This window comes from Centruroides sculpturatus, unplaced genomic scaffold (assembly GCF_000671375.1).
Source record: "Centruroides sculpturatus isolate CEXI.00-Female unplaced genomic scaffold, Cexi_2.0 scaffold869, whole genome shotgun sequence".
NCBI classification, from domain to species: Eukaryota; Metazoa; Arthropoda; class Arachnida; order Scorpiones; family Buthidae; genus Centruroides; species Centruroides sculpturatus.
In genome coordinates, this window is record NW_019385031.1 from 147,027 (window position 1) to 161,879 (window position 14,853).

Sequence of the window (14,853 nt, forward strand, 5' to 3'; positions counted from 1 at the left end):
GTGGAGACCACTTCAACTTTTGCACATTTATGTTACCGTGTCCATTTAGATCGTTTTTTATTTACGCCCCAGGGAATGCCAATGCTGCATCATATTTCACAATAGAAACCCGTTGAGTAAATCCTTAACTCGAATGTAAATTGCAATTTAAAACTAAACAAACTTAGTTTTTAATGAGATTACTCTTAAAATAATATATATATTTTTTTAAAAAATTCATTTTATGTTAAAAATGTACTGATTATATATTTATTTAACAAATTTATTCTATAGAGGAGTCAGAGAAGAGACGTTAATTTACGATGAAGATATAATTTAAATTTTGTTTAAAATATAGATAAAATCTGTTTACAAAATTGTGTTAATTACATATAATATTTATTTTAAAATAAAATATTAGATTCTACTTAAAATATAGATTATAGTTTAATTAGAAAATGGAATAAGTAGCCTATAAATTAAGCAAATTTCTTTTGAAATCTAATTTTTCTCAAACTGATTAAATTTTCCGATTGAATCTACGATTTCTGTAATATAATTGATCAAAGCACATTTAAATTGTATACTCTTACGGTCTAAATTTTAGATTATAAAAATGCGATTTAATGGAGCATAACTATTATTTATATTCTGTTCAAACTCTTATATTGAAGATACAAAAGCTAAAATCTGAATTAAAGTAAATCACAGTTTAGCCTGTTTATGTGTCTGCTCAAATACCTAAGGTTAAAATTTCCTTTCAAACCTTTGTTAAAACCCAAAATACATTATTCGAAATGTATAAATTTACAAATTATATTCTATAATTCTGAGAACCTGTTTGAATCAGATTGTAGATTCTCTTTAAACTGCAGATTAGACCCAATTTAAATGATTAATCATATTCTGTTAAAATATAGATTAAGTCCCATTTAAACTATAAATTAGACTATATTTGAACTTCAGGTTCTCTTTATTCAAATTATAGGTTATACCTTGATTAAACTATAGATTCTGATAGACTATGGAATAAATTCTACAGAATTCTATTGATTAAAACTCTGTATAAATTTTAGATCAAACCAGGTATAAAGGGATTTGAAACGGATTAAATCCAGTTTAAATAACCCTGTTAGTAGGTTAAAATACTTATAAGATCCTGTTAGAGGTGTAAAATTTCCTTTAAATTATTAATTGCACAGTATATAAAATCCCCAAAATTTATAATATATAGAATATAAGTTTGGTCATTTTATAGATAATGTAATAAAACTTAATGTAATAAAATAACTTATTTTCATATTCGCATGTTTAAAATCTTTAATATAATCGATCACGAACCCATTTGAATCGTTGTAGTTAAGTTTCGATCGAAGCTGAATTTGAGTAAAAATATTCTACATAAATTTCGTTTTTTTGTTTAATTTTTTAAAATAAAAAAACAAAATGAAAATCTGTTTCCAGCTCTTACAAAGTAGTATTTTTTTTTAATAACTAAAAACTGTCAGGGATATTTTCATTACTAATTACGCCCAACCTATCGATTACAGTTTAAATGAGAAAATATGATTATACCCTCTATTAAGTGTATAATGCGTTATTTATTGCTCGACTAATTTGAAATTATCTAGTTACTTTCCAAGATTATATATCTAATAAAAGAAAAAAAAATCCGATTAATTTATAAAAGTTTAATTACTTAGCACTATAAAGTATTATAAAAATCACACGATTAGCTTAATATAAAATTTCAAAATACTCAACTCTGTAATAGATTTGTAGCCATATATCGAATTTCTATCAAAAAAGTTATTATTATTATTATTTTTCTATCAGATATTTTGACACTTTACCATCAGTCAGTTCAATTTTCTCAATTCACAAATCATTTTTCAGGGTGTCAACTTATCTTCTCTGCTAACTAAAATCGACATCTTGGTACTCCAGCTAGTACCAAAATGTGACATTCGGTGTCATCTTATCGGCGACAGTGCAACACTACTGACACGTGGAGAAGTAAAAGTACAGAGCATGCGTCTACTGCAGGATGGTTAACCACACTGAACGAGATGGAACACATAGCTAACCGACAACCAAGCGTACGGTCGCACATTAGAGTGGTGTCATTGTGTTCCTTCACAGTAAGTTATGCACTGTTCAATGGGCCATATCAGCAGTTTTTTACTTCTGCTATGTTTTCCTACCGCAGTGTTATCCAGTGAGTCTCTTATTATTTTTTTCTAGTTTATAATAACAATAATATATATATATTTTCTTTTACAATTTATAAATTTATCGACTTTAAAATTTTATTATTTTATTTCTTTTTTTAAGTGGAAAAATTTAGCGCGTTTATGAAATGTAAAATATGTAGGAAAAATTTGTGTTAAATTAAAGGAAAAACCATTTTTTTAAATATTTAAATTATAGATATTTATGTTTGTAAATGGTGCTTAAGTATAGAGTATCTTACTAAAGTTCTCGTTTTTCTGGGTGGAGTAGTGACTTGGGAATATTGCTAAAGTAAATCCGCAAAGTATTGAGTACGTAATTTTGTATTTTTATATAAATGAATTTTCTCGCCTTTCTTGTCTTCATGTCTTAATATTGGTTTCTTTTGTCATAAGCCACACAATCGTTAGCGCTCATCGTAAAGCCAGAATTGTGTGCATTAAATAGTAAAAATTCAAAAATGCAGCCATACAATTCGATTTTATTAATGCAAAACTCTGAAAAGAATGAATAGAATGAGATTTTTTTTAAAGATTTATTTTCAATATTCTAATATTCAACTAGCTTAGCGAATATTATAAATATTATTTTTAATGACAGGAAAAAAATCTTTAATTTATCAATTTGTGGTATTATTCATTAATAAATTTGCTTTATCTTATTATAAATTATATGATGAATGGCAGTTACATAATATTTATTTATAATTAATGGCTTGTATTAAGTTTTAACTCGATGCGTAATTGGTTACAACTCGCATTAACGCGTCCAATTTTACCCGTTTTAAGAGGAAATTCGTGTGCAACTAGCAACAACAACAACAATTTCTACTTTGCACAGTAAAATTTAATATCTAAAAATACAATACACGAGCTGTCTTATTATACGGAATAATTTTAAGATTTATAATATAATATTTTAGAATAAAGCTATTGGATATTCTATCCTTTTTATAATATAAAATTCTACTTTAATATCTGAAGGGTAGTAAATATAACGTTGGAAGTTCGTAAAAAAGTTTTCTTTTTATTATTTTTTTTTCGATTCAACGACCTTTAATATTTTGGTAATGCAATCTACTAGAAAGGAGGAAAAATCATAACGGGTATCACCTATCTTACTCCTAACTTTATAACCAATTAAGTACACTTTTTTATAATGACTCAGAGAAAGACTAAAATAAAACAGAGCAATAAAAGTACATTCTACAACGTTAAATCTATTCATAATAAGGTTAATCAAGTTTGGAAGATTAATTTCCTTTAAGGAGCAACAAGATGATGTTAGTGAATGATGTTGTTTCTCTTACAGATGTTAGCAAAAAACAGATGCACGGTCCTTCATTCATCCACGAACCTCCCGAACATGTCTTGTTCTCCAATACAACTGGTTCTGTTATATCATGTTCGGGACAAGGTACTCCTCAGCCAACAGTATCGTGGTATCGATACGATGGAAGCCCAGCTATTAGTGTTGCAGGCTTACGTCAACTTAGACACGATGGTACTCTTGTCTTTTTTCCATTCCAAGCGAGCCAGTATCGACAGGATACTCATGCAACCGTCTACAGATGTCTGCTGTCAAACATCGTAGGTGTCATCAGGAGTAGAGATGTACACGTCAAAGCAGGTGAAAAAAAATATTATTATTTTTTTTCTTTACATAAAACTTACTCTTAATTTTTATTGTTTAATTTAAATGTATAGAAGATTTAATTTTAGTGTAATTTAATTTTTGTAAATCGAAAAATTGTTTATGATGGGGATATATCTTTAGTCAACACGCGCCTCTCGTATGTGTATCGGAACTTGCAGGTACAGCAATAACATTCGCTTTACAATCAACAACAAAATGACTTCAGAAGTGATGGTCTTTACTATATAACGTGTCGTGCTACTGATAGCTTATCTCGTTTGGTTTGCTGCATGGCTCATAAAACACTTGATCAAAACATTGCTTTTCGGTATTGTCTTCTAAACATTGACTCATGTCGATGTCACGAGGTTCGTAAATTGTCTTATCGCACTTTAAGTGCATTCACAGTATTTGTCAACAGTAACATACTGTATGTCCCTCCTGAATAGAATACAACGTGTATAAATATTTATGTTGTGTTTACGTGCTAAGATAGTGTGTGTTTACTAGGATAGAAAAATAATAAAAGCATTACAGCTGATAAATATATATACACACATACAAAAGTACGAAAAAATGTTATAAGGGTTCAATGACATAACGTTAAATAATTTTTTAAAAATTAAATATTAGCTAATTTGCATTTTTATTCGATTTATTATACATTTTCATATTTAATATTTTACACATGAATTATTTTCTGAAGTGTAAAATTTCGAAATTCCAAAAATTGAATTATTAATATAACACATTTTCTATATTGTTAAAGTAATGTTAGCGGCTTTTGTATTAGCATAAAATTTAAAATATTTTAAAATTCCAACAGAATGTTTGGAGAGAATTGTGCAACAACAACTTAAAATATGACGGAAAGGAGGGAAAAAAGCAAAATTATATTTTTCTATTGTCATTTAACAGCACTAATTTTGACATAGATTAATTAATTTTGTCCTTAGGCTTATAATTATCTCGGAAGAATGTATTAAAGTTTATTTTAATAATTTGCTACAAAGTAAAATTCACGTAAAGAAAAGAAGGCATCATTCTTCACTCCCTTTTTTTTCTGTTGATGTTTTATCAGTATCTCACTTAGATAAGTTGACTCTGTACAGACCAAATTCGTGAAAATTGGATGAATAATTTATTGAAACCTTCCAAGTTGTTCGCCTGTGAAATCAAAACGTTGCCTCAGTGATAGCTGTGTGAAGAAGAAGATTGACAAGAACCGAAGCCATATCCCTAAGGAACTAAGTTTTGCTATGGTAACTTCAATTCCACTTAATGAATTTAGGTTGCCGTCCTTGCTGATGGTATTACCTCCTTTCACGAATCATGCAGTGAATCAGATTTTCACTTGGACTCTCACTAAAATATATCAAAACCAATGAAATAACTTGACTGATGGATAGAAAAAAAAAAGTAAAAATATACTTTATAGCCGTAGGTGATTGGCTCTAGGAATGTCTCCGAGCGACGGGAAGAAATAAAAACAACTTTTAGCCGATGATGACAATAGATTCTGAATTTTTAGATTGTTACAGAGCATAAGCGCAAATAAAAAAAAATATCTTTATTTTTTGTTTTTTCCTCGTTTCTGTTTTCAAACTTATCTCTTTATAGAAGTATCCTGCTTTCGAAATTTTGTTCTGTAGCTTGTCGCAGCACAAAAATTTAATTTTGTTTCTTGCCTTACCTGTATACTCTATTTCGATTCCTATATATACAGTACGTTGTTTATATATATAGAAACATTTTGCGAAAGTTTGTTATTAGTTTTGACTTTTTTACTCTGTATATATATATAAAAGAAGAAAAATTTCCACAGACGTTATTAATTTTATGGTGAATTTTATAAAAATATATATAATAATACTCACGACGAAAAAAAAAGAAAAATAAATTGATGGATCGAGAATCGGGTATATCTTTGTAGGACAGTGATTTGTTATTTGCGCTCAACTTGTTTGTCTCAGAAGTGTTCCCAAGCAACAAAGAAAAAGAATTAGTTTGACACATACTTGATGACAAAAGAAAGTCTAAGTTTTCTAAACAGAAACTAAACTTTCAAGAATGTATTTTTGTTATATTATTATGTAAAAATTTTTCGCTTAATTTTCATAATCAGTATCATTTTCTCAGCATTATAAACATTAATTTCAATGTTTAACGTAATAAACTTTCATAAAGCTTTTAAGCGATGTCTTAGAAGAAGAATATAGCTAAGGTATCAAATGACATAAAACCCTAAAGTAATAAACTACATTACATGATATGTTTTACTCCTCTACTTCATTAAAAACCTTTCCTGATTTTAATTAGGTGTTGTGACTAACCAATAACTTCGTTGAATGATGATACTCTCGCAAAATTACACGTTCTTGTATTAATTATGAAAATATATTAAAATACTGTTATATTATTAAGTAGATATTTTTAACTATTGATTTATTATGTCTATTTATAAATTTATGATTTAATTTCTTCGCTACATAACGTTTAAATCATTTACATTTTCTTAATTAAAATATATCATCTGCGAAAGAGGAGAAAAAAGATAAACGAAGTTGTTACTGTGGATTAATTTTTAAATTATGTTTTAAACATTTTATCGTATTATTGAGTCTTAAAATATTAAACTTAATTTTTTTTTAAATCAAAATGTGTATTTTCATAAATTCTTTTATTTTTTAAATGAATGTTGAATGGAATTTGAAGCATTTTTACATGCTTCAAATTACGTTCCGATAGACATAACTGGGAATTTTAATATTTCCGAAAATTTGATATTCTAGATTTAAATATATATAATATTTTTTTTCCATTTAGAAAAATGTTTAGTATACTTTAAAATATTTTTTCTTTCTTTTTTTAGGAATAATTTTATGTTTAAAATATAATTTCAAATATTTTCTGATATTAGCTATTTTCTTGTTTACATCCGAAGCAAGTTTCAATTTTGTAGTATTTGTAGATTTGAATGAAAAAATCTAACATTTTAAATCTTTCGAAAAATATATTTTCCCTTACATTTTAAAGAAATAATAAATATATATTACTATAAAATATATCGTTTGACATATAGCAATTTAGATAATCGTTTTTGAAGAGGAATCGCTTGTGCTAAGTTGAAAGTTGAAGCAAACGAAAACATTTCGAATGAAAATTTAATCATTTATACATTAAGAATTATAAGAATTTTTTTTACATATAAGACCTTTTCATTTTTTAAACAGTTTTTTTTATATGTTGAAAAGGGCGACTGGGTTACAATCAGACGTTTGACATCCGACACTCGTGTTTATCAATTGATGAAAGAAGAATATCTAAAATTGTATAATTGTATAACAAACAGATATTATTTTGATAGACTTTTTTTTTACTATATTAATATTAAGAATGACAATGTTGATGATGAATCACATCAATTTTCATATCAGCAGGCGCCTTATCAGTAGGTGGTACCAACATGTTATCGCGTATGATACATACTATTTCCCATACCACTCAATTGGTCGTTAAAACTTTTACAGCCCTAGGTTTCAACACGAGATCAAAGCTAAAGCTCTCTCAATGGAATTATGCATCACAGCGTAATAACCTCAACTGCCGGCATCGTTATATTTTGGTAGAGATCATCGAATCTTTAATATTCTATCATACGTATAACTTACTGATTGAATTTTCGGGTCATTCATCTAAGCGCGACACTCTTCATAATGTCTAGTCAACACTGGGAATTCAGTCTTTAAAATTAATTTCCGGGTTATTCTTTATTAAAACAGGATGTGGTCCTACTGAATAATAACATGTTATATATTTTAAACTTATACATTTTTAATTTTATACAGATAACAGATATAATTATGCGTGCTTATGTATAGTAAGCTTAACAAACATTTAAGTTCATAACTATTATTTAATTATAAGTAATGTAGTTTTGCTACTTGAATGTAAATGAATTAATGAGTATGCATAATTATATTTATAGCAATATGTGTATGATAAGAGGTTCTGTACGGTTTGTCATTTAAATTGTTATATAAGCATTACTTACTGCTAGAAATTCTTATCCTGTTTATACCATAAACATTACTTTTAAGTGGAAGTCGAGGTAAACTTTTAAGAATATTTCTTCTTTTTTTATGAAAGAAAGTATTTATGAAATATATTCAGACTGTTTAATATGCTAAAATGTAGTTTGAAGAGTAGAGAAAACGGCGTAAAAAATTTATAGGCTATAAATAAACGAATTAAAAACCTTCCGGAAGAACTAACTTTGGATAAACATTTTTTATTATCCTTTCTTCCGATAGCTTTTACTACTTTATTTTATATTATAAAGTGAACTATTGCGATTTTAACACGTAACAAATAACGGTCAAATCAAAGTATTAAAAGTTATAAAAATCTAAACATTCGTGCCCTTATCTACTCTTATTATATAAGTGTCTATAGTCTCTATTGTTTATTGGAAGTTAAACAGTAAAACAGCTCTAGGTATAATATTAAATTGATATAAATATGATCTTACTAATCAAAAAACGGGTATAATTAAGTAGTAAACAGTCAAATATATTAATTAATTAACCATTATAATACTCATATTTAACATTGGAATAGTATAAGAAATTAAAATAGTAATTCTTTCCTGCCAAACTATTATATTAATAATATTAATTTTAAGAGAAATACATTAGTTAAATGTTTAAACATTAGCCAATATAGGATATAATACTATTAAATTATTATTAAATTAGTACCTAGTTAACACAAACTCAATACTAGTTAAGTATCAACTAGCTGTGATTATAATAGTTAAATATTACGTTCGTAAGCTCAACTTTTATTAAACATAGAATTAATTAAGTTCATATTAATTAAAAAAACAAATTAAAATATTTATTTTAATAATTTAATACTTTACTTCTTACTTCTATACGTGCCAAAGTAGCAAACTCATCCTTGATAAGTTTAAGTTCGATAAGCATCTTTATCTCTAAACTTATCTAAGTTTGGTTTAAAATTTATAAATGATATATTTTATAAATGTTGTTTAAGCGAAATATTATTACGTTGTATTAAATAGTACAAGTTTGTTGCTTAAGAATATATATTCATAGAGTTTATTGTTTGAATGGACTATTTTTCCTTTAATTTAGTTTGAAAATACTCGGAATAATCTAAAGTTTAGAGATAAATGTAATAAACAAGTTAAAAAAAATCACATAAAGTCTTCAGCGATGAGATTAATTCATAATCCGATTTTGGAGTGACAAAATCGATACTTCCTCTTTTGTATGACTAATGAGACAAACAAATGCAGATTTTATCGCAAATGTTTAAGACTAGAAAAGTATGGAATAAAGAAATAAATAAACTTAACAAGTCATCTCTCTTTACTAATTTAATTTTTCAAATTTACATAAAAATTAAATTCTTTCGTTTAATTTCAGAAAGATCATTTCGAATTAATCCTTTATAGAAAAAAAAATTCCCAGATATTTCTCCCTTCATCTTCTTGATTTTCACCTTTATGAAAATTCCAAGTTTTGATGCACATTTTTATAGTTCCTATAAAATTCAAAGATGGAAAATAAACGATAGAACATAAAATTTATGAAAGATTATTTCCTAAAAATGTAATTTCCGAATTAGTAATAAAATTATATCTGAAAACACGCATCACGACTAACCAAAAAAAAAAACTTATTTATTTATTAAATATTGATTAAGAAAGTATATTTTTTAATAATTAAATAAACTAAAACGTTAAAACGATTTTAATTTTTAGAATAGATAAGTATACTGTCCAATTCTTTGGTCATTTTTTCCTTTAATTCTTGAAAAATTTAATGTTTTGGAATAAAAAATATCTGGTTGACGTATCTTATATAAACAGTTTATTCAATTATATGCCCTACATATTCTGTGCTAAGTTAACAATAGATGAATAAAAAAATGAATGCAAGATATATTTTCGAATCAACATTTTATTTTGTCAGATTTGTCATAATAGAGAAATTTGTCCTTCTAGAAGTGTTTGGATCACCCTTCGCTACTCGATAGCTATATTACTTAGTAGTATTATGAGAATAACTGGAGTCTTATCAACAATGGCGTATACAATCTTTTACGCGTTAGCATCATTCTTGCTAAGGTTCATTTATCTCGAGTTTAAGCCGCCCAAACACAATCCAAATGGCGAAGATCTGTCAGATTGATGGCTACCAACTAAAGAAATATTCTTCTAAATTTCTAAAATGTTTTCTTATACGCAGTATGATTCCAGAAACTAAATTATTCATTATAATAACATCATCAAGAGAAATTCTTTTGTACAAAGTTTTGTTTCAACTTTGAACTAAGTAATTTTAGAACGTAATTAAAATTGACATTCACTTATTACATTACGGAATCTTAAATTTTATTTTACTAGATTCTTAATTTAAGTGTCTTGATCAATCAGAAATGATAAGAAAAACTACGAGTTAAAATTTTATAAAATCCTTTACCGTAAAGTGATAGGTTAATAATTACTTATATCGAAATTTAATTTTTTATTATATATAAATATACGTTTATATTAATTTAAAACTTTAATAATTTAAATTCTTTATAAACATTTTCATTAATTAAAAATTTTTTTTCGTTATATCAACAGATGAATTAAATTATAGCGGATGTAAAAGGATGATAAATTTAATATTTTAAATTGATTTAATACAATTAAATATATAAATTTATAGATAGAAAAGCCGTAATCTCTTATTCTCCGATGTATAAATTTTAGTTTAAAAGCGAAAGATAATATCTATTAAACAGCAAACCATTCATATAAGCGACTATTATGTTGTATGTTTCAACAATTACATCAGTTCTATTCATTTTCAGTAATTTTAATTACGATGTAAATTAGTTTCTACGGTAACAATTCATATAAGGAAGGAGAAACTAAGAAAACTTCTTTTGTCGCCTAACTGTCCCGCAATGCTTGAAAGACAATCCATCTCTGTCTAGATCCATCATAGATCTTAAGTGACATTATGTCACCATAGCTGAATTAACATCTTCTATAATCAACTTTGCATGATCTCCAACTGCTATGTAATCGGGGCAACATGTAAGAATGTTAGGGTCACACTTACTTTTACACGACTGCTGAATAATTACTTTATTTTACGAAAGAAAACTAAATGTCTAAGATAATAAGTTTTGAATGGATAATGCGATTTGGCTTGACACTTTTTGAAATTTTTCATTCGCAAATTACATCAAGTATTCTAATTATAGGATTTTTATATATATTAATTGCTATTTTTCAGACCTAATAAAAAATTAATAGAGAATTTTATGTAAATATTTAAAATCCTTCTCGTAAAATGATTTTCTAGTTAAAGAAAAATGCAATTTAATAGAGACGTAAACAAAATATAAAATATTAATATTTTGTAATTTGTTATCTGTAAAGGCTGTATGTAATTATTCATATTAATGTCTACATTAAAATTTACTGACCATCTTAAGAGCTGGAGCAATTTATATTTGATTAAGTTTAACATCTTTGTAAAACCATTTATAAATTTTTACTATTTTTCATTTTTACATCGTTCATAACTTACTAATTTTCGTGCTACGTAATTTTCGCACAATATTATGCATCTAAATCCAATTTTAATATTTTTCACTTCCGTTTCACTGATTTTGTCCAGTCATCATTTTGCTCTCTTTCCTTTATTATTACTTTCACTTCACTTTCCAACTCCCAGATCTAATTTTAGTTTATAGTCTTGAGGGAGGAACTTGTTATATTTATCAAAATTATTATTTTGGCTCTCCTATAATAAGTAAAACAAGGCGAATAAAATAATAATTATACGCTTTTTTTCTTATCGAAAGAGTCTATTTATCAGCAAAAACAAAATAATATATAAATAACGTGTGAAAAATTGTTTCTTGTAAGTTAAATTTGTAAGAATTTAATTGGAAGGCGTTAAGAATGCTACAATTTTTGAAATATTTATCTTTTTTGTTTGTATAAGTTATTTTTATTTTACATAAATGAGAATTTTTTACTATTTTTCTATTCATTTCTTCTATATTAATCATTTTCGACTTAACTCAGTTTAATGAATAATTTCTCTCTTTTGTAAATAAAATATTTCTTAAATATCTTAAGTTTTTTTTATAGATATAAAAAAGATTATTATATTTTTAATACGTTATAAAAATATCGTTACAGACTTCATTAATTTTATAATCGAGAATTATTAATGTATTTAATGAAGCGAGAGAGAGTATAGAGTTTCTTAAATCTACCACAAAATATTAGATAAATCCGTGTTTTTCTTTTAAAAATTCGAACAATGTAAATGACTTTGTAGAAAACTTTCCTTTTAACGAAAGCATATAAAAATATAAAAGATTTCAATCAACCGTATCAACAGAGAAATGTCGATGAAAGGGAGAGGAAGACAACATCAAGATGATGATAATAAGATTAATGTTGCACAAATAATGACGCATGTATTAACTTGACGTCGTATTAATTTGTATTATGTATCAAAATTGGTACCTCCTTTCTGTTTGCATAAATTTTCTCCTTTGGTGTTGATCTATTAAATGAATTAGCTTTGATACACTTCTGTTGCCAGTTGCTTTATAATTTGTTTAAGTCTTAAAGTAATCGAATGTATTGTACTGTTAATAGAAATTTACTTAATTATTAATTACGGCAAATTTCTAGTTTCTAAAAGTTTTATTTTCGTTTTTAATTCGCAACTATTTATATTAATTTATATAATTTTGTATTATGCTTCATCACATGAATATAGGACTGTGTATTTTAATACAAAATTTTACGCTATTTAAAGAAATCATTTAACTTCATGTAACTTGAATGTAAAGAATTTTAAAGATAATTTTTAAAAATTTCGCGATGAATAATTCAAGAATCTAAACGCGTATTTAATATTCAAATCGAGAACAATAATCATAAAAGAAAAATAATCTAATTTTGAAGGTGGAAAGTTAAGATACATTAAAATCTCTAAAGGGTAAATTCTTGCATTTTTTCGCTTTCGTATAATTTTAGTAGCCCATATGAATTAATATAAATAACAAAGGCGAAAAAATCGAAGCCGAGAGCAATTTAAAATTGAAATTTGACTAAATTTAAAGACATTTTAAATACTAAAAAGTGTATAAATTATATCGTCGATTAGAATCCACTCTTAAAAATTGCACAAAAATAAAGTTGTTTTGAATTATGATTGATTACATTTAAAATACGAAAAAAAGAGTTAATTTTAAATTTTAAGTGGATCAAATTTTACATTTTGTTTATAATTCATTAAACGAAATACAATGAATAGCGAATAAATTAACTGAAAATTGAATAAACTTGATAAATCGAATCAGGAAATCGTTTCTATCCTATAACTAAAATGAACTGCTATAATAATTTTAGGAAGTGGATGATATAAACTCATCATTATTATTCTCAATTTTGAGAATTGCCGATTAAAATTGACCTATTACACAGAACGTTAGCAGAATTGGAAATACCGAAATAAAATATTTAAATTTTTAACAATTCTGACTTTTACTGATACTAAAGAGAATTTGTGATTTACTATCTTCCAACCTAGAACATTAGTTGATTAAATAATGATTTATGGATAAAAATTTAAATTTTATCTGTACATATTTCCATCTTGCAAAGGATTAAATGTATAAAATATACAAGAAAGGTTTACTAAAGTTATGTAAACAAGCTAGATCTTAGCAGGATATTTTTGGGGTTTTTGTAAGAAACTACCCTTATTATTCAAAGTATCAGGCGAGAAAAGAAATCGTTTTTACTTTGCATAATATTATGTGAAAGATTGTTAATATCTTAGGAAAATTGTGTTTACGAAGTTTTGCCGTTGTGAACAGGTTTATGATATTTTTCCCATCTTTTAAATACCAAGATTGCATACTAAAATAAGCTTATAATATACATCATTATAATAAAATATAATTTTATGTACTGAGCATAAATTCTTTTATAAATTTTAAAAAAAACATTATGAATTCTAAACATAAACTATTGCATAAAATAAGCAGAATTTCAATAACAACATCACTGCAATACTTTTCTGTATTGATAAGAAACAACATTTACAGGGATATAATCAATGCGAGATTTAAGATTTATTCCATTCAAATTAATTAATCCAATTTATGAAAATAATTAATTTGAACCTTAATATTAATAATTATAAGCTAACGTCTTTCTATAATTAATATAATTAACGTAAATAATCTTGGTATTAAATTAATTTTTCCTATTTTTATATCATTAATAAAAGTATTAGTAATTATTGATTAATACGAATAAAATAAATATAATTAATAAGAATAAAGAATGGAATTAAAGGACCATATTTAATCAAATTTTTAAAAATAGAAAATTTTTGTTTCTAAGTTTAATTTAAGGAAAAATCTTATTTTTTAATATTATCTCATTTTATAATTTAATTAGTTAGGATTCACACGTACTTTTTTAATTTTCTAAAGAGATTACTGTTTTATTTTTAAAATTCCATTAACTTTCTGATATTGTGAGTTATAAGCGATTCCACTCTGATAATATTTGACTGAAGTCGTTAATGACTGATTTGCTTCTGCAGCATTCTAACAAAAGTTTTATCTCCTTAATTACCGAATTTAATTCTTTCAGTATTTAATTTTTTTCCTTTATAAACGTCGATAAGTGATTATTTTTCCTTTCATGTTTTATAGCAAAGAAACTACTTATATTAAATCATACTTTTATAATCTGATAATAGGATATTTTAAAATAAATAAGCATATAAAAACATTTTAATATCAAAAAGATTATTCTGTTTTGAAAGAATTAAATTTCTTTTAAAAGAAATATTTATTTTATTTAAAGTACTGTATTTATATTATTAATCATCTGAGGATTTTTTAAAAATTATTATTAAATCTAAATATAATATA

General features: G+C 25.6%; 1 protein-coding gene across 1 annotated transcript in view; it reads left to right on the top strand.

Annotated features, from left to right (window-relative positions):
* The first annotated feature begins 2,071 nt into the window (after positions 1–2,071).
* Positions 2,072–14,853, top strand: part of LOC111633666 (Down syndrome cell adhesion molecule homolog) — a 60,487-nt gene continuing 47,705 nt past the window's right edge. Inside the window, exons 1-2 of the mRNA XM_023378275.1 lie at positions 2,072–2,197; positions 3,523–3,840. Coding sequence (XP_023234043.1) covers positions 2,128–2,197; positions 3,523–3,840 — 388 coding nt within the window. The 5' untranslated portion in view covers positions 2,072–2,127. The remainder of the gene's footprint in view (positions 2,198–3,522; positions 3,841–14,853) is intronic.